Genomic DNA, 19,650 nt, shown 5'->3' with positions numbered 1-19,650 from the left:
GGGTCAGGAGTGGAGTGGGACGGACCTGTGTTCCAAGCAGTGAGGATTTAGTATTGGGAGAAGGAAGGCAACTCTTGCGGGAGGCCTGAAACTAGAGCGCAGGCACTGGGCTATAGGTTCTGCCGAATTTGGGGGCTGCCCCTCGAGGGCGATGCACCCGAAACCCCTGTTGACAAACACTGGCTACGTTGCCGGGCGGCCCTACCTCCCGTAGGCCTGCCCTGTTGCTAACATCAAGGAGCTGTTTATGGAGCCGCCTCCCCGCGGACTGGCCCCCAGTGTCCCTATCTACCTTTCCTAACACCAAAGCTCACGGGGCCCTCCCTCCAGGGTTCTCACCCTAGCTGGGCCTGGGAAGCTTGAGCTGGGGAATGCTAACTCCCGGACTCGCCTCTTGCCGTCTAGCCCCTGAGGAGGGCGGTGCTGGATGCAGCAACTCTCTCCGACTCAGCACCGAACTAGTTAACCTCCAGTCGCACTGATCAGACTCCTACAGCAGCCTTCACTCCGCCTCATGGCGTCAATGCCAGTTCAGTGCTCTCATTGGCGAATGTGAGCGGGGCCTTCGAGGACTCAACCAATCCAGAACCAGAGAAGAGAAACTCGGACACGCGCCGCCAAATAGAGTAGACGGAGACTCGGAGGGACCGAAAAGGTTGGGGGCGGGGGTAGCCTTCTCGAAGTACTGTACTTAATTAGCTGGGTGAGAAGCGGGAAGCAGAGCCCCTCAAAACTCAGTTTTCCAGCCCGCCGGCAGAGGCCTGAGAGAGCAGATAACGTGGGTGTGACGTTATCTGAACTCAGCGGGGATCGGCCGAGGGAGGTCTTAGCACTTCTACCTCCTCTGTCCCTCATTTTCTCTTGCTTCTCGCTATCTGGTGGATGAGTTCTGGGCCCTGGGCGAAGACTGCTGTTCCACCCGCCCATTCACTCGCGTGCGGTGACTTTCCATTAATCAGTAAGTGGCCTAGGGTGGAACGCGGAACCGCGAGGCCTCTGGAGCGCAGGGCGCCTCTAGGTCTGTCAGGATCTCCCGCTTTCCCCAGGCTTCCCGATGGGTCGTACCGTGGTCGTGCTGGGCGGAGGCATCAGCGGCTTGGCCGCCAGTTACTATCTGAGCCGAGCCCCCTGCCCCCCAAAGGTGAGTACCCCACCTACGCCAGAGCCAAAGTTAGATGCGTCCTGGCTCATCCCCAACCCCAACTGCAGATGGTGCTACAGTATCCCCCACTTGTTGCCAGGTGGTCCTGGTGGAGGGCAGCAAGCGTCTGGGAGGCTGGATCCGTTCGATTCGAGGGCCGGATGGTGCAATCTTTGAACTTGGACCTCGGGGAATTCGGCCAGCGGGAGTGCTGGGAGCTCAGACCTTGCTCCTGGTGAGAGGCTGATGGAATGTGTAAGAGAGATGGTGGAGGGAGCTTTCACTAAGGGGTTAGAGCTGAGGGGAAGAAGTAAACTTGGTGGGTCAGACTTTTCCTTAATTTCTGCTCTCTCTGGGGGGCGGGGGGGAGTGGAGAGCAGGTTTCTGAGCTTGGCTTGGACTCAGAAGTGTTGCCTGTCCGGGGAGACCATCCGGCTGCCCAGAACAGGTTCCTATATGTGGGTGGTGCGCTGCATCCTCTCCCCACTGGCCTCAGGTAACTCCAACTCTCCCTTACTGCACATCCTTCCACTTGGCCCCATCCTCACCTCCCTACCAGTTAGTTATCCCCTGTCAGCTCTTTCAGCAAAAGGGGACCAAATGAATGGAAATGACCCCCTGGAGCTGAGAAGGTGGGTAAATCAGGTGCTCCCTCTTCACTGTAACTTCTTCCATGCAGGGGGCTACTTCGCCCTTCACCCCCCTTCTCCAAACCTCTGTTTTGGGCTGGACTGAGGGACTTGACCAAACCCCGGGGGAAAGAACCTGATGAAACTGTGCACAGTTTTACCCAGCGCCGCCTTGGACCTGAGGTGACACTGCTCAGAGGCCTCAAGCCTCTCCCCCTCCTAAACCAGCTGCAGAGGGGCTCTTTTGTATCACTTAGGGATGCCCTCTTCTCTTTATACCCGGTAATCTCCAAAACTCAATGTTGGGGGTGAATGCCTTCGCTTCCTTCCCATCCTTCTGTTGCAGTAGGACTGCCGCCCACCTCACCCTCTCCCCACCCCATTCCCCACCAAGCAGGGGTGGTGGAAACCAGTCAGCACAGCTTATTCCTTGGCCTCTCATTCCCAGTCTTATCCTTAAGGTGGCATCTCTAGCCATGGACAGTCTCTGCCGTGGAGTGTTTGCAGGTAACAGCCATGAGCTCAGCATCAGGTCCTGCTTTCCCAGTCTCTTCCAAGCTGAACAGAGCCATCGTTCTGTAATCCTGGGGCTGCTGCTGGGGGCAGGTGAGGGGAGATTGGTTCAAAGGGTGAAGATATTAAGGACTGCCAAGTGAGAGATGGGCACAAGAGGTGCTAGTTTGATCATTCTTTTTTGCTGCTTCTGCTGCAGGGCAGAAGCCACAGCCAGACTCGGCACTTATTCGCCAGGCTAGGGCTGAGCGCTGGAGCCAGTGGTCACTCCGTGGAGGACTGGAGATGTTGCCCCAGGCCTTTGAAAGCCACCTGACTAGTAGTGGGGTCCATGTTCTCAGAGACCAGCCAGTCTATGGGCTCAGCCTTCAGGCAGAAGGGCACTGGAAGGTAGGGGAACCCTCTGGATATAATAAACCTGTGTCAGTGTTTTTATCTTTGTCTAAGAGGTTCAACTAGGCCAGGGTTGATAGAACTGGAGTTACTCATTGCTTGCCTTAGAAGCTATTTAGACTGAGGGTACCCCAGAGTCCTAGGCCTTTTTGTGGACCTTCCTCAGACTCCTTTGATGCAAGTCCGTGGATAGAAGTGGTGCTTGTGTGGCCCAGGGACGGAGAAAGGACAATCTAGTGTCACTGAACACTTCAGAGTGGCCACTCTGGCATCTGGTCCACTTCCCAGAGCATGTAGAAGAGCAATCTTTGTGAGGATGAGTCATTCAGTGTCTTCATCCTGGGTCAGCACCCAGCCTTTCCTGCCACTTGAGTGCCTGGGAAACTTAAAAGTGAGGCAGTAGAAGTCTTACCCTACCCATGAAATTCATTATCAGTGTCTCTCAAATGTTTTTATCCTCTCAGGTCTGTCTAGGGGACAGCAGTCTGGAGGCTGACCATGTTATTAGTGCCATTCCAGCTTCAGGTAATGGGGCAGCCCCCTGTCCTTCAGACCACACCCAGCTCCTAAACCAGTCAGCTCTATGGGAGCCTAATCCCAAAGCTGGTGTAACTGTGGTATGAATGCTTCCTGAATCGGGCCTCTGCATGATCTCCAGAGCTCAGCAAGCTGCTCCCTGCTGATGCTGCACCTCTGGCTCATGTCCTGAGTACCATCACTGCTGTGTCTGTAGCTGTGGTGAACCTGCAGTACCAAGGAGCTAATCTGCCTGTCCAGGTGTGACAAAAAGGGGAAGGGGAGATATGGGCTGAGCTGGAGTCCTTCCCCTAACCCATTGGTTTCTTCCTCTTCAGGGATTTGGACATTTAGTGCCATCCTCCGAAGACCCAGTTGTTCTGGGAATTGTATATGACTCAGTTGCTTTCCCTGAGCAGGATGGGAGCTCCCCTGGCCTCAGAGTGACTGTGAGAGGGGACAGCTTTGTTTAGTGGGGTTTCCAAAGGGCTCCTGTGTTCCAGCATAGGCAAGGCCAGGCTGGACAGTGCTGTATTCTCTCCCCAGGTGATGATGGGAGGTTCCTGGTTACACACACTGGAAGCTAGTGGCTGTGCCTTGTCTCAGGAGCTGTTCCTACAGCAGGCACAGGAAGCAGTTGCCACACAATTAGGACTGAAGGAACAGCCAAGTCACTGCTTGGTCCATCTACACAAGGTGAGTTGGGGCCAAACCCATCAGCTCCCCATTGTCTGCCTTGAAGGCAGGGATTGATACATTTGTCCTTATATGTCAGCCATAACTTGGAAAATCAACAGTAAACTTTTGCCTCCTCTCCTCTCTCCCCAGAACTGCATCCCCCAGTACACATTAGGTCACTGGCAAAAAATGGGTAAGCTTGTAAAGCAGCTGGGTTGAGGAGGGCCGAGAAATTGAGATCCCAGCAACATTCCTTTCATCCTTTCCTTCCAGAGTCGGCTATGCAGTTTCTGGCTGCTCAGAGGTTGCCCCTGACTCTGGCTGGAGCCTCCTATGATGGGGTTGCTGTCAATGACTGTATAGAGAGTGGGCGCCAGGCAGCAGTCCGTATCCTGGGCACAGAACGTAACAGCTAATCCCCAGCTCCCACTCATGAAAATAAAAGTTGCTGGCGCTTAACCTGATCTAGCTATTCTGTCATCTGTGGTAGAGAAAGACAAGGAGAGGTAAAGTGTGCCTAAGATACAGAAAGCAGGAGCAAAGACGAGACAAAGTCCTTTATTAGAAAATATATCAAAATCCCAGCCCGTGAGCCTGGGCCAGAAAAGGGAGCTCTCCAGCACTGGCAGAAAGTACCAGGGAAAGGTTTCCTTCACCAAACAGCTTCCCAGGAACCATAAATAGAATAAATATTCACAGAGGTCCCAGGAGAAGCCAGATTACTCTTGGAAGAGAGTGATCTCCATGGAAGAGGAAGGGGCTTGGGGTCCAGCCCTGCTCCTACCCCAGGGGTAGGGGACTCCCAGGAGTCGTCACGTAAAGTCATGACATCAAAGATTCACATTCATAAAGCCTGGCAGGTGACCCTAGAAAGAGTGATCCCCCAGGTCTAGAGGAGCCCAGCTCCAGCCCAACAGTGCAGCGAGGCCCCTAACCCCCAGCATAGTACTGAAGTTCAGTTCCCCCACATCCCTCTAAGAGCATGAGGAGCTGAGGGTGGGAAGAATACAACCCTCTGATTCAGTTTCATGAGTAAGGTGGGCAAGAAGGGGTCAGTGTGAACCAAGGTGGGCTGTGTGGTTGGCAGTAGGCAGAGGGCCAGGCCTAGCTGGGGGCCGGCGCTGCAGCATCTCTTGACGGAAGGCCTGGGAAGAACCAGGTGGGTAACGGAGACCAGAGGGAGCCCGGGGACCCCGAGGGTCAGTCCCAATGTCTGCTGTGACGTTGGTATAGAGAGGACCCAGCTCTCGAGCCAGCAATCGGTATGTCAGTGAGTTCATCCCATCTTGTGTCCAGGAATTCTGGGTACGGACCAGGAGGTCAAATCTGAGGGTGAAAAGTTGGACACTAAGATGCAGAAGGAACAGTGAGGAATCTAGGGACCCTTGGGAGTTTCCTGGCTGGGGATACAGAGCCCTGAGAATCCAGTAACAATTTCCAAGCAGTTCTCCCTTCCTACCTGTGGGGATTTTCCTCGTTGCCCTTATCTCCTCGGTGCTTTACCATCTTATAGTGCCCCACAGATGTGGGGGGCCGAGAGATCTTCATCCCAGCCAGGCGCACCCTATGGGAAAAGTGAGAGGATCTTGGAGAATGCAGAGTGGTGCAAAGCTGCTGACAGTGAATAAGAATAAAGGCCAGTAGGGCCAGGGATTTAGCTCAGTGGTTTTGCCGCCTGCTGTGCAAGCACAAGGACCTGAGTTTGATCCCCGGTACCAAAAAAAAAAAGAATAAAGGCCAGCAAGGCAGGGGTTGCACTGTTTCTGTAAACAAAAGGACAAATTTTTTTCCAGCACTGAGGATAGAACCCAGGTTCTCACATATGCTAGGTAAGTAAGTGCTCTACCACTGAGCTACAGCCTTAGGCACAAAGGGCAAATATTACTAGTTAGGTAGAAAAAATGCAAAGTTCAAAAAGGTGAGAGAAAGTCAAACAGAAAGAAGGAAAAGGGTGAAGAGAATGTAAAAGCTGGATGTATCCAAATCCACAGGGCCCAGTGCCAGGTGGCACCTGGGGCCTTTAAGCAGTTAGCAAAGGTGGGTTTGTACCGCCTACCTTCGCTTCTTAAATGGGCCCCAGGAGCTGCCCTTGCAGTCTGGGAAGGACAAGGAGAAAGGCCATTTTGCCAAAATTGTACAAAACATTATAAACCCAAACTCAGCCGTGTGTGTGTGTGTGTGTGTGTGTGTGTGTGTGCACGTGCACACACCAGTGCATGCTCTACCACTAAGCTACACCCCTAGACCAGCAATTCTTAGCTCCTTTTTTTTTTTCTGGTACCAGGGATCAAACTCAGGACCTTGTGCTTGCAAGACAGGTGTCGGCACCACTGAGCCAAATCCCTAGGCCTTTCTTATCCTTTTTTGTTTGTTTGTTTGAGACAAGGTCTCACTATGTAGTCCAGGCTGGCCTTGAACTCACTACATAACCCAGGCTGGCCTCAAACTTGTAGCAATCCTCCTGTTTCAGCCTCCCAGCTGAGATTTCAGCTGAGATTACAGGTATGCACCACTACACCTGGCCCTGGCCCAGCAATTCTTATTTAGAGTAGTAGCTAAACTATCCCCACTGCTGTCCTCCTGCCTCTATGTGTTATGAAAGGGGTAGAAATGGGTAATCAAATCTCAATTCTCACAGAAGCAAGAAGTGGAGTTGGCCTGGGAAAGAACTAAAAGAATACATTTTGAATTTGCTGGGTGCTTTGCACACACATACAGGATGAGAATTCATGTAAATGTCACCCCAGAGGACACAAGGGGGAGGAGAAGAATGGGTCCAGCATACCAAACCCAAATATTCACACCAGACATTAAACTGGGTCAGCTGAGGCTGGAGGTCAGAATGTTTCACATGCTGCTAAAAAATGAATTGGCATCATGCCAAGTGACACAGCCATTTTTCCTTCCCTAAGTGATTCTAGGCCCCATGGAGCAGAACCCCTCTCCCCCATCTCCATAGGAAGTGGTCTGGATGAAAGCCCAGAAGAAGGCAGAACTAAACTGTCTGCAGGCCCCTTTCCAGCTCTGGAATCCCGTGACAGTATTTCCTATTGCTCTTATCTGCTCTCCTAGGAATATAATTAACCACACATAGAAAACAAAGATAACAGAATGGGAAGCAGCATGCAAAGGCTGACTTGGGTAGACTCAGTACAGGACCAGAGAACCAAAGGTTAGCATTGGAAGGCTATGCCAGGGGTGGTCTTAAAGGCTAGGATGGGGAGGGAGGTGGTGGCAGGAAGTCTAACCTGGTAGCAATGTCGTCATCCTCACCACCCCAGCCCCAATATTCATTGGGGAAGCCATTCATCTTCAGGTACTGGTCAGGAGTGAGCGCTGAGACCCCTCCGAAGTACTGGGGATATGGGAGGCTAGGAGAGAGAGATCCTCGTATCCCACAGGTCTTTTGGAGAGACATCCCAACCCACAATTCCCTCAGCTGTCCTTCCACAAGATGGTTAATCTCCCTGCTGCCCAGCACCCTTCCATGCCCTCTACCTGTATCCAAACTTGTTCATGGCAACAGCAACGTGGCGGGGTCCCCGGGGGTCACACACATAGAGATTGTGGTCATTTTCTGGCAGGAGGTCCACATCATGTAAGAACAGGCAGTCCCACTCTTCATCACGCAGGGCCTCCCGCACCCCAACATTTAACAGCTTTGCCCTGTTAAATGTCCCATTGCCAGCCTGGAAGATAATGGGAGGACTAGGTTATGTGATAGGTAGCATAAAGAAGAGCAGGATGAAGTACAAAAGGGTTAAGAAGGAAAGCTAAGTAGGAGGTAGGGTAGGAGAATGAAGGGAAAGATAAATTATCTTTTTCACTTAATCATTCAATAATTTAAAAAAAATTTTGTTGTTGTTTGCTGTTTGTTTGTTTGTTTGCAGTACCAGGGATTGAACTCAGGACCTTGCCCTTGAGAGGCAGGGGCAGTGCCACTGAGCTAAATCCCCAGCCCAATTTTTTTTTAAATCTTTGCATAGCAGTATGTGCCTGATATTAAGGTGCAGTTTAGCATTTCATCCAGATAACAACTGTGTGGAACAGGTGAGCATATTAATCATCTACTGCTGTTTGTCTCTCTTTTTGTTTTTTTGAGACAGTCTCACTATGTAGCCCAGGCTGACCTTGAACTCACTGAGATTCTCCTGCCTTAGCTTCCTGAGAGCTGGGATTATAGGCATGCACCACCATGCCTGGCTTGTTTGTCTCATTTTAAGAGTCTTAAGTATGTTGCTCAAAGTCATGCATGTCACAAATTGCAGAACTAGAATAGCTTCCATCTTCCCAATTCAAATATGCATAAGCCATTTAAAAAAGGAAAAATCAAGGAGTAATATAGGACAGAAGGAGTACCCTACACAGAATAATGAGAAGTACTGGACTAACAAGTTCAGAAGAACAAGGCCAGGTGCTTCTCTGGGACCCATTAGATGAGAGGAGAATGGCATTTATTTGAGGCCTCCTTACACAAACGACAGAGAGGGTAGGTAGCAGGTACCTGGTGGATGACATAGATGCCATAAGCAAGTTGCTGGCGCTGCAGGAAGGGGTGCAAGTGATAGAGCAGCAGGCGCAGGTGGTGCTCCCGGGCACGATGGGGCACAATGATGGCTGTTCGGGAGCGGGGCTCACAGCCTGAAGGGCGGTACCGGCCCCCAGGCTCTACCCGGGGATTCCGCTCCACAATCTCTGCTAATGATGGCACTGGGCTAAAGGACACCGACACAGGACCCACTATTGGGAGGGAATGTAAGTTCAAGAGTTAGAGGGGCAAGGAGGAAAGAATGAGCACCAGGGCTTGGGAACAGCTCTGGCTCCAGCAGTTTGGTTCTGGGCCCAGTTTCCCCCAGACCTCTCTCAGAAATCTCATAAGCCTTGGGTTTCCCCCTATTGCCATAAAAAGCCTGGAAGGTACAAGTTCCTACCTAGCTTGCCTTCTTTTAGGGTTCCATAACTTTGTTTTGCTCCATAGGATTTAAAGCTGCAGATGGGGGTGGAAAAGAACAAGGCTACCAACTAATTAAACCAGGGCTCATCTACTGCAGAAATAATTCCTTGCCTGGGGCAGAAAGAGCTCATAAATGGGCAGACAATGGAAAGTTGTGGCTCAACACGGAGAGCCTGGTCTAAACTTCGAATTCAGAGGCCCCTCTATCTCCACCTCAGCTCACCTTCAGAGTACCTGCATCTCCTAAGCCCCATTCCTGCCACTCCATGCCTGCCCAAGGCTTCTCACCCCACACCTTGTCCTTTCCTTGGACTTCTTCCTTTTGCACTCACCTAAGAGAGGAGATCTTTCTGGACAGTAGGGCAGACCTTGAGGACCTGGAGGACCCCCTGGGGCTACAGGGGCCCCGGGCAGGTGGCTGAGGTTACTGTAGACATCTCGGGGGTGAGAATAGTCAAATGTTGGCCCCTGATCCCGGCCAAATAGAGCACTAAGGCTTCGGAATCCCCCTAGTGACAGGTACATCATGACGGCCAGCTGGGAGCCCACAAGCAGGGCCAGCGTACAGGGCCGCTCCAGCAGCCTCCGCAACATCCTGAGGTGAGGTCTGGGGAGGGAGAGAGGGGAGTGCTGGGAGCAGGCAGGAAAAGAGCAAACCAGCACGAAGACAAGTGGATAGGGGTGAAGGTGGTGCCGGGGGCAAAGAGGAAAAACAGGTATAGAACAAAGTCACAGCAAGGAGCACACAGGTGTACAATCACGCAAGGAAAAGAAACAGAATGTAAGCACCACATTCTGTAAGTAACCACCTGTAACTTCCAGCCAAAGTTTCACGCTCCCCCAACCACTCCCATCATCTACTTTCAGTCCCCTCCCCCAAGGATGCTTACATCATTCAAGTCCCATGTCCCTGTCAGAAGTCTCTGGAGAGCACTCCCCCCTCCAATTTTAGAGGAAAAGAGACTCACCCAGATTCAAGCTGTCTTCTTCCCAATCATGGGGGCTACAGGGGGTCCCGGGGGTGCAGAGATGTGAGGCATTATCTAAAATTGGAAATGCCACAGAGGACAAAAAAAGGCTCCATCCAGCTCTCCACCAGCGAATCTGGGACCAGCTGGAACAGAAGCGGTCAAGGATAACCAGCCACCTGCATGGGCATAGATCAAGAGCAGGGTGAAGCCGGTTTCCCAGGGAAGTGAGGAAAACTGGTTGGAAAGAAGAGGAGCAGCAGATGCCAGGTCACTGGCCTTTCTCCCAGGCTCCCTGGAGTGATCGTATAGACACTGTCAGGTTTGTACTCAATCTCTTGCTCCCACCCCACCAGGACGGATTTGTGTGGGGAGTGGGGACATGGCAACTACTGGAGATATTGCTTCCTCCACACCGAAAACCCGTTCAAGGAGCGACACGGTCTTGACAGGACCATGGAGTGGCCTCGGGAGCACCCAGGGAAGTAGGAAAAAGGCTCCTTGCGTTCTTCACGTGCCGGGGCTCTAGCTCCGCAGGTGCAGGGAGTGTGTGCACCGGGGAGCGGCGGGGAGCAGGGTGGGGGTGGCGTCCTCTACCTTTTCCACCTTTCCCTTCTGGCTGATGAAGGGTCACTGATGGAGAGAAGGGCTGGGGCAGAGACGGCCGGGGTACCCGGGCGGGCTCACCTGGAGAGGCGTGGTCAGCGCTCGGCCAGGGGTTAGAATCCGGTTCTTTCCGAGCACGCCCATCTCATCCCAGTCTCCTTTCGCTTCGGCCCTCCGGTGCTACGTGAGGCCAACCGGCCCCCGACCACATTCCCCCATGAAGTCCGGCCCTGCTCAAGCTTCTCTCCAGCCTTGACCCAACACGCACTCTCCAGACCGTCCAAACCTTTCTGCGAGCCCTCTCTCTTTCTCTCCACGGTCCCCAGCTTACGTACCTGGCCTCCAGCTTCCCGGCGTCACCGCCACCCCTACAGCCGGGCATGCTTCGTTGCCGCCATCTTGGAAGCGGGCGCCGCGGGGCGGGGCCTCGCGTCACAGGGCGGGGCCGCCGGGCGCGCACATCCCGGAGTGCCCTGCTGGGTCGCGGTGCAGGCGGTGGATCCGAGTGGGTGCAGGAGTCTTCCCACCCGCAGTGTCCTAACGAGACTCCATTTCTCATCCCTTAAATTTGTAGAGGCAGCAGCTCACGCCTTTCGTTTTCCACGGGGCCGAGGGAACAGTTTCTGGTACATCCGACGACTTCACCATCATCAGGGGCAGGCTGAGTCCTTCTCCACTGTGTTAATGGCGCCCCCTGCAGCTTAGTGCTACTTCGTATCAAAATTGTTTCTCGCTGAGGCTACATCGTTGCAGACTGCTCTGGCGCATTTTTGTATCTCCATGGTATCCGGCAGACCTTGAAATAGAAACGGTTAATAAAATAATGAAACATTGAGTGTGGAGGGAAAAGCAGCATCTGCTTTAATGTTAAAATGTGTTTCCCTAGGTATTAGAGTAAAATGAAGGCCACATTTCCGAGAAATATGTTTATGTACTCACCCTTAGTATATTGTGTTTCTCAGAAGCAAATGGGCAGGGTGGGGAAACAATAAGAGACTTGAATTACTCATTGTGTCTACCTCAGAAAGCTTCTGGTCTCTGTGTGTGTGGGGAAGAAGGGATGTAAACAATAGTGTGATAAATACGATAACACAGAATTGATGCCACATTCACACGTAGGGATTCCGGTAAGGCTTTCCAAAAATAGTGCTGGCTAATGGGAAACCCAAAGGATTTATCTATAGCACATCCTGCTTTATAGATTCTGTTTTCTGTTTTCGTGGGAGTTATTTTACAACTGAGGATAGGTTAATGATCCCCATGCAAATTCTCATGTCTAGTAGAGGTTCAATTAACCTCCTACTCCCCACTTGTGCAAAAGAAGCAGGTTTTACCTCCGTTTTCTTAATTCAGTGTTGTAAACCTGATCTGTAAATATGTCTGTTCTCTAGATTTTCTCCTGTACCAGTTATAATACATGTGTTCATTTTATGTGGATATTGAAGGAGATTGTCTTTTAAAACTTTGGACAGGCTCCTCTGAGTCCTCTTTTTAATTAGCTCTTATCCTTGGGATGTATCTTGGGCCTGCCTAGCCAGTTTTAGCAAGAATCCTCCCAAACCAGATAAGTGAGCCTGCCCCCCCCCCACACACACACATACTTGATACCTATCACCCTCACCTGTCTTCAGGAAGAACCTCCTTAAGTAAGTTTACTAGAAATTTCCCTTTCCTTGATGTAATTTTCCTTCCATGTACTGACACCCTTATTCTACCTATAAATTCCCCCTTGCCCTTGTTGTATTAGGTTTTCTGTTTGTTTGTTTGTTTGTTTGTTTGTTGCAGTTCAGGTTGGCTTTGAACTCACTATATAGCCCAGGTTGGCCCCGAATTCACAGCAATCCTCCTGCTTCAGCCTCCCAAGCCACGTGCTGGCAGTACAGGTGTGTGCTACCACCCCTGGCATAGGATTTGATATCCATCCCCCACCCCCTGCTTCCCTTATTGGAATAATCCTTTTACCTCTCACCATAGTCCTAAATAAAGTTATCTTTGGTGTTTTCTTTCTTTAGTGTGTGTGTGTGTGTGTGGTGTGTGTTTCTTTGTTTGTTTTGAGACAGGGTCTCACTATGTGGTTCAGACTGGCCTTGAATTCACTATGTAGGCTAGCCTGATCCTCCTGCCTCAGCTTCCCCAGTGCTGGAATTACAGGCATGTTCCACCAGCTGTCACTGTCTTAACAACTGTCAGACTAGTTTTTTCTTTAGCAGGATGTGAGTCATACTTTTTACCTATTTCTGAAAATTATCTGTGTTCCAGGCAGAGAAAACCCTAAGTGCAAAAATCTGAAAATGAGGAAGAAATTAGGGCATTTGGGAAATTAAAATCAGATCAGTAAGGCTGGACAATAGCATGAAGGGAATGCTGAGATATGAGCCTGGAGATGAGCAAGATAATGAAAGACTCACCATTTTAAACAGGTTGGAGCTAGGGTTATAGCAGAGTGGTAGATCAACAAGGCCCTGGGTTCAGTACTGAGGGGGAAATGGGTTTTATCCCAAGGGCAAAAAGAAGGCATTGAAATATTCTAAACAGAGAGCAGTATGGTCAGAAGTTTGGTGAATGTGGAGAATTATTGAAGTAGTAAAGATCAGAGGCAAGAAGGCTATTTAGAATTTATGACAAAAATTCCTGAGACAGCTCCTCACCTGGCATGACAGGTGTCATCTCTAGTCTGGGAGGCAACCTCCCAGGGCCATGTAAGGACTCTGGGTCAAGGCACTGGTGGAGGGGAGGAGGAGCTGGCCACCTGTGGAAGGAACAATTGATCCCAAACTCCTTCCTTGTTTCTTGGTTATGGTTGCCAAGACCTGAAAACTTCATCTTTGGAGGGATTGGAAGGACAGGAAGTTGAAGAGGAGGCAGCACATTTCCAAATATTTTCTTTTTTTGGTACCGGGGATCGAACTCAGGACCTTGTGCTTATGAGGCAGGCACCGGAGCCACTGACCTAAATCCTCAGGCCAGTTTTAAGTTGGTTTTTTTTTTTTTTTGTACCAGGGATTGAACTTGGGACCTTGCACTTGCGAGGCAGGCGCCGGAACCACTGAGCTAAATCCCTGGCCCCTTCCAAATATTTTAACCATGAATATATTGGGGTTTTTTTTACATGATGTCTCTTCTTTGTTATAAAAGAAGTGTGTGTGTGTTGATTGACTATTTGGTAAAGGGAGAAAAATAGGAAGGAAATTATGATATGAAGACAAGCAAAACTACTGTGACTATTTGGTCACTATTTGTGACCATTTCCTTGCAGTCTTTTTTTTTTTTTCCCTGATCTGCATAATCATTTGAATGTAATTTCATCATGCTGTATTTACAGTTTTTATGTTTTACTGTTCTCTCTGAACATGGTCATAACCATTTTCTTGTGTTGTTTAAAAAAAAAAAACAACCCCTAAGGGCCAGGGATTTAGCTCAGTGGTTCTGCTTCCTGCCTTGCAAGCGCAAGGTCCAGAGTTCGATCCCCAGTACCGAAAAAAACAAAAACAACTCCAGAGTAGATGAAATTCTTGCAAAATAAGGTACCATCAGTAGGATGAGAGGGAAGAAGGTAACTCTGAGAACTTTCAGGAGACAGGCAGGACTTGGCACTGGTTGACTCACCTAGTTGCAGAGTAGAAAACTTTATAGCAGCTTTGAAATCCACTGGCTGTGTGGGTGACCAATACATTCTCTGAGTTTCACTGGTAAATTGAACCCATTGTTAGGATGTTTTGTGATAACAGTGGGAACTATGGGAAAGTGCTAGCAACCAGCCAATATTCAATACATCTGAATTTTGGACACAAACTAATCAAATAAAAGCCCCTTTTTAAATTGCTGTTTGGCTTTTGTTTTGTTATTGTTGTGGTACTAGGGATTGAACCCAAGGCTTCACACATGTTAGACAACTACTCTACCACTGAGTTATACTACCAGCCTTTTTGATTTTTGAGAGAGGGTCTCACTCACTAACTTGCCCAGGCTGGCCTCAAATGTGTGATCCTTCTGCCTCAGTCTCCCTTGTAGCTGGGATTACAGGCATATGCTGCCATGACCAGAAGAGCCCTGGGTTTTGTTTTGGTTTGGTTTTAGTTTTTTTGCAGTGCTGGTGATTTCACCCAGGGCCTTCCACATGCCAGGCAACTGCTAGGTCTCTGAGCTACATTCCCAGCCCAAAGCCCTGGTGTTTGTTTTTTTTTTTTTAAAAAAAAAAAGCTTAAAAAAGCTTTTGGAGTAAAAACTGACATCTACAGATCATTGAAATGTGTCTCTCCAAGAGGACCCTCCCTCTGAGCCTCTGTCCCACTGTGGTACTTTGCTCTTTCAGACCTAATCTTCACTTTCTTCCCTCTTTACCTGCCACCTCCTTATAATTTTTTTTTCTTTTTTCTTTTTGGCACCAGGGATCGAACTCAGGACCTTGCACTTGCTTGGAAGGCAGGAGTGGCACCACTGAGCTAAATTCCCAGCTATCTATCTGCCATCTCCTGACCACACCCCTACACATCTTCCTGAGCTGTTTTCAAGAAACTTCACCCTGGATACTTACACCCTGAACTTACTCATTGCTTATAATTGCCACAGTTCTGAAAACTGAAATTCTAATCTGCTGCTTTCCACCACAACATCCTGTATTTTTATATTCTGAGTAAATCCTGAGGCCCTAGTAGTCCATTCATGACATACAATACAATAGAAGAAACACAGTCTAGTAACTACAGCTAATTTAAAATAATTTGGGGCCGGGGATTTAGCTCAGTGGTTCCAGCGCCTGCCTCGCAAGCGTAAGGTCTCAAGTTCGATCCCCAGTACCAAAAAATAAATAAATAAATTAATTAATTAATTAATTAAATAATTTAACCTATGCTTTGTTTCCCAAGCAAACATTGGAGGCAGGGGAAGGAAGACCGAGCAGAATCACATTTTAATGTATTGTCCAATGTCTTTAAAGTCCTCTCTACCACTTAACATTTTCCACCTACATGGTAGCTTCTCTCCAAAAATACTCCCTGAAAGCTGGACGTGGTGGCACATGCCTGTGATCCCAGCACTCTCAAGGCTGAGGCAGAAAGATAGCCGTAAATATGAGGCCAGTCTGGCTACAGTGAGTTCAAGGCCAGCCTGAACTACATAGAGAGACTCTATTTCAAAAAAAACAAAACAAAAATAAAACAAACAGGGCAACCCATTTGGGGCCCCTCCTGACTCCCAGAAGCTATCCTTTTCCCCATTCCTATTCTCCAATAAATTTTCCTTCTCTTGAAAACACAGACAAACAAACACATCCCTTACCCGCCTACTCCCAGCCCACACAGTTTGTCCTGATCTCTCTCCACTCTGTTCCTTATCTTATCCTATCATCTTCCAGTTTCTGATCAGTTCCCTTCACTTCACTTTGAGTTTTCATAACATAGGGCTCTGGAGCTGACCTGGTAGACAGAAATCCTTCCCCCATACCTGCACTACCCTATGGGACTCCATGGGGTCCCTGCATCTTACAGCTTACTTCTAGAAGGGGAGGCAGACACCTCCTCCAGGACCACTTTTGTGACCTTGTGTTCTGTTCCAAGTGCTCCTCCTCTTTCATGGCACCTGCCACTCTGGAATCTTTGTCCTACCTGACCATGTCAGTCACAGATTATAAACTCTCCGAGGATAGAGACCATGTATTCCCTTTTATCATCCTCTGAATGTAACCAGAACTTTTAGCACAAATTCTACAAAAAACTAGGCACTGTGGTGGGTACAAGAAATCTCAGTACCCTAGAGGCTGAGGCAAGAATGTGAGTTTGAAGCCAGGCTGGGCTACATAGTGAGATTCTGTCTCAGGAAAAAAAAAAAAAAAATCGGGCAACCCAGCCTGAGCAGGACTGATTCCTCTGGGCCTGCAGGACCCCACTCCCAGCTCTGAGAAGTCGCAGAAGCCTGCAGCTGGGTGGGTTAGGCCACCCCAGCCTTCTCAGCCCTGCCCCACAGAAGCCTCCTAATAAAGATCACCACTGCAGTTAAAAAAAAAAATCCATAAAAATCTCATCTTAGCTCTCATCTAGACAGTTCCTTGGTTTCATGTGAGGATTAAAAGGCAGGTCAGGCAAAGGAAGAGATTCAAGGGACAGAGAATCAGCACACATTGCCCACGTGCTAGATGACAGGCAGTGCTAAGCATTTACATTGTTATATTCTTTCTTTTTTTTTTACATTGTTATATTCTTAAATTTTGACAACCTCTCCATAAGGCAGGTAGTAGCAAACTCATTTTACAGGTAAGGAAAGCAAAGTTTGCAGAATACAAGTGGATTATATCCACATTGTTACATTTGAGTAAGTAGCAAGGATTGGATTCAGTTTGACTTCAAAGTTCCCAACTCCTTTCCAAATGCTCCAAGAGCGTGATGACCACAGTTTACAAGCCAATGGTTTATTTATTGAACAAATAAATGGCATAAAAGCAGTCATTCTCAATGGGGGAGATTAAGTCAATTAATATAGTGTGCCCTTTGATTCAGACTTATTTTCAGGCCATTTAAAAAAAATATTTTCAGCTCTGTAATGGTTAGTTGCATCTACATTATCAGGAGAGTGTGCTAGTGTATGTCTATGAAGCTGGATGTGTGTGTAACATGTGTGTCACTGTTTGTATTGGTTTGTGGGGCCTGTTGCTGTGAAGGATGCCTAAATCTACTTCCTCCCCTCCCTTTCCTTCCTAAGACTACTTAAGTACTCTGGGCCCATCCCCATATAAGGTCCTGTCTGGGGAAGTTGTTTAGTACTGTTGCTCCTGCACCTCCCCACACCCCACTCTTTCCGAGCATTTTTAGAACTGGTGGTTTCCTGCAGCTGCCGGTTACTCTTGCTGTCAAGGATTTTAACTTTTCCCCAGCAACAGTCAATGGGGAAAGCATTCAATTGGCTCAGAAGCATTTTCTTAGCCAATCAAATGTAAATATATTGAACTTCACTTCCTTGCCCCTTGCTCCTCACAAGCCCTGACCAATGAGAGGCTGGTTTGGTCCCTTACTGTCAATGTGGTATTTTAGAAAACAAAATACTGTAGTAATGTATGGAGATTAAATAAGTGGAGCTAGAGATGGAGTAGAAGTGTAAATGTGCATTGCTCTGCATTCTCCAGAAAGCTGCCTCTCCCACCTCCACCACAAAAATTAGGGTTGGACAAATGCCCAGATTTCCTCTGTTCTAACCACAGAAGCAGAGAATCTCAGGGGCAGGAGGAACTTAAAGAAATTGGTCCAATTCTTTTTTTTGCTCTAGTCTTCTTCCCCACCTCAAACACATACTCATGCACAACACTTGGCATCTCACAGTTGTCCAAACTCTGCTTGAACTTCGCTAGGGATGAGGTGCTTACTTCCTGATCAGCTAGCCACTGCCTTTTCTTTTTCCAGTGCCTCCTTGTTCCCTCTTTTCATCTCTAAGATCAGATACTTAAACAGTTTCAGTGTTGCCTCTCTTGCTTTTATTCCTGTTTCTGTTCCTGCTTGTGTATCCACACCCTCCTAGCTCAGGCCCATGGCGTATGTAGGCGGGAGGGGGGAGACAGAGGTCACCTGGGCTCTTATTGGGAGGTATGTGCTCCCTGTATCCCGTGTAAGGACCTCTTGGACTCCTGGGTTTGGGATATTAGGTGGAGCCCATAACCTGGGAGGAGTGGTACAGAAATGATCACTCTAGAAAGGGGTCAGGCTTTGCCTGGGATTGAGAACTGGGCGCCCATCATTTCTTTCTTTCTTTCTTTTTTTTTTTTTTTTTTGGTACCAGGAATCAAACTTGGGTCCTTGTGCTTGTGCAGCAGGCGATGAAACCATTGAGCTAGATCCCCGGCCCCCCATCGTTTCTTTTTGAAGAGCTCTGACTCTCTCTGCCCCCTTTCACTCTATGTTCTACCCACCTATCTTCCCACCCAATCACAGAGGAGGCTGCTGTGATTTCAAAACAAGACTTCTTTATCCCAGTAAAAACCCTACCCACTGGGCAAAAGATTTCTTCTTAAAATAGCACATATAAAAGCGATTTACAAATGGTGAATCACCAAGAGCTGTTAAGAAAGTGAGAAGGGGTATTGTGATTACCTGTCCCCAGGACCCAGCCCAAGGCACACCCTCTGCAGCCCTCACAGCCCATTAAGTCCAGGCTCAGTCTCTACACTGTTCATTTTGCCCTTATCTTCTAGTTCCTTGTATTGTCCCAGGGTTTCTCTTCTCCTCCCGTGAATGCAGCGTTCACTTCTTCAGGATGTGGTCATGTATTGTGTTTGTGCCTCACAGTAGCTTGGCACAGAGCTCTGCTCACTGTACCATGAGCTCATAGCAGCGAGGTCCTTGCATGTATTCTTGGTGGTCCACTTTTGCTAATTAGATGAAACAATGGACAATGGCTTGGCCTAGTCCCACTGTCCTGTTCCCACCTCCTCCTGCCTGGTTGGGAGGAGACCAGGGCACTGAGCCCAGCAGTGGGGCCAGGTTTACTGAAGTGGCGCATGGGTGGCCCTCTTCTCACTGTCACAGCGGGAGCAGGTGCAGTGCTGGGCCATGCAAAGTGAGGGCCATGGAGGAAGCTCTGCCTGTACAGACCTTGACTGGTGCAGCTTGGCTCCAGTGAACACAGCACACGCAGCCGCCACACCTCCATGGCCTGCCTCCACCCCACCGTCTCAGCTCCGTACCCAGCAGAGGCTGCTGTGGCAGGGTGAGGCATCCTTGGTCTCTCCATTCTCCTCTCTTCCACCCTCAGCTCAGGGTCTTCTTTTCCCATAGTTCCTCTCTCCCCTCCATATTTGGTACATTCCCTGATTCCCAGCAGTCCTACTTTTGCCACTCAAAACTCCAAATTCTTACAGGGTCCGGCTGCTGCCCTTCCACCACTCACACAGGACTGCCCAGGTCCTCGCTCCAGCAAAGTCACCTGCTCAGACAGACAAGTGCAGCCATTCCAGCACCTTCACCTCTCACATTCAGCCATGACTGGACACCCAGCTCCCCTCCCCTCCGATTCTGCTTCATGCTGTTCTTTTTGCTTCTCCACTTGTCCCCAAGTGGGCCACGTCCTGTTCCTCCTGTTGAATTCCATTCTAACCCCATATCTCCACATCTTCAGAGATGTTTGCTGGGTTTACATTAGTTGATTCTGGGGACCCTGTCCCCAGTGACACTCAACAGTCACAAGAGTAACCTCTCACATTTCCAGAGCCTTTACTATTTGACAGTATGGAAACCTTTGCTCCCAGAACAACCCTGCAGGAACAGAGTTTAG

General features: G+C 49.2%; 2 protein-coding genes across 14 annotated transcripts; one reads left to right on the top strand and one right to left on the bottom strand.

Moving 5' to 3' along the window:
* The first annotated feature begins 51 nt into the window (after nt 1-51).
* Nucleotides 52-4,334, top strand: Ppox (protoporphyrinogen oxidase). Of its 5 annotated transcripts, XM_004858669.4 has the most exons (13): nt 52-958; nt 1,047-1,141; nt 1,242-1,376; nt 1,522-1,637; nt 1,821-1,953; nt 2,232-2,376; nt 2,483-2,673; nt 3,141-3,201; nt 3,335-3,453; nt 3,531-3,641; nt 3,739-3,888; nt 4,021-4,063; nt 4,144-4,334. In XM_004858669.4, the coding sequence occupies exons 1-13, from the start codon at nt 883-885 to the stop codon at nt 4,284-4,286; spliced, it is 1,518 nt and encodes a 505-aa protein (XP_004858726.1). In that variant the 5' UTR covers nt 52-882; the 3' UTR covers nt 4,287-4,334. The 5 variants fall into 5 exon arrangements, with proteins under 5 accessions (XP_004858726.1, XP_004858727.1, XP_004858728.1 ...); XM_004858670.4 differs by lacking the exon at nt 3,531-3,641; XM_004858671.4 differs by lacking the exons at nt 52-958; nt 1,047-1,141 and having other exon boundaries at nt 1,242-1,396.
* A 78-nt stretch (nt 4,335-4,412) lies between these two features.
* On the bottom strand, nt 4,413-10,843 carry B4galt3 (beta-1,4-galactosyltransferase 3). 9 transcript variants are annotated; one of them, XM_004858666.4, is made up of 8 exons: nt 10,734-10,843; nt 9,793-9,971; nt 9,157-9,454; nt 8,375-8,610; nt 7,369-7,559; nt 7,119-7,241; nt 5,330-5,434; nt 4,413-5,196 (listed from the first exon to the last, which is right to left on the bottom strand). In XM_004858666.4, the coding sequence occupies exons 3-8, from the start codon at nt 9,416-9,418 to the stop codon at nt 4,923-4,925; spliced, it is 1,191 nt and encodes a 396-aa protein (XP_004858723.1). In that variant the 5' UTR covers nt 9,419-9,454; nt 9,793-9,971; nt 10,734-10,843; the 3' UTR covers nt 4,413-4,922. The 9 variants fall into 9 exon arrangements, with proteins under 9 accessions (XP_004858723.1, XP_004858724.1, XP_021095270.1 ...); XM_004858667.4 differs by having other exon boundaries at nt 9,157-9,431; XM_021239611.2 differs by having other exon boundaries at nt 9,793-9,867; nt 10,734-10,829.
* Nucleotides 10,844-19,650: the final 8,807 nt, after the last annotated feature.

This window comes from Heterocephalus glaber, unplaced genomic scaffold, assembly GCF_053883595.1.
Source record: "Heterocephalus glaber isolate CG9 unplaced genomic scaffold, H.glaber_assembly_v1.0 deba00001561, whole genome shotgun sequence".
In the NCBI taxonomy this organism is placed as follows: domain Eukaryota; kingdom Metazoa; phylum Chordata; class Mammalia; order Rodentia; family Bathyergidae; genus Heterocephalus; species Heterocephalus glaber.
This window is presented reverse-complemented; position numbering and strand designations above follow the sequence as displayed.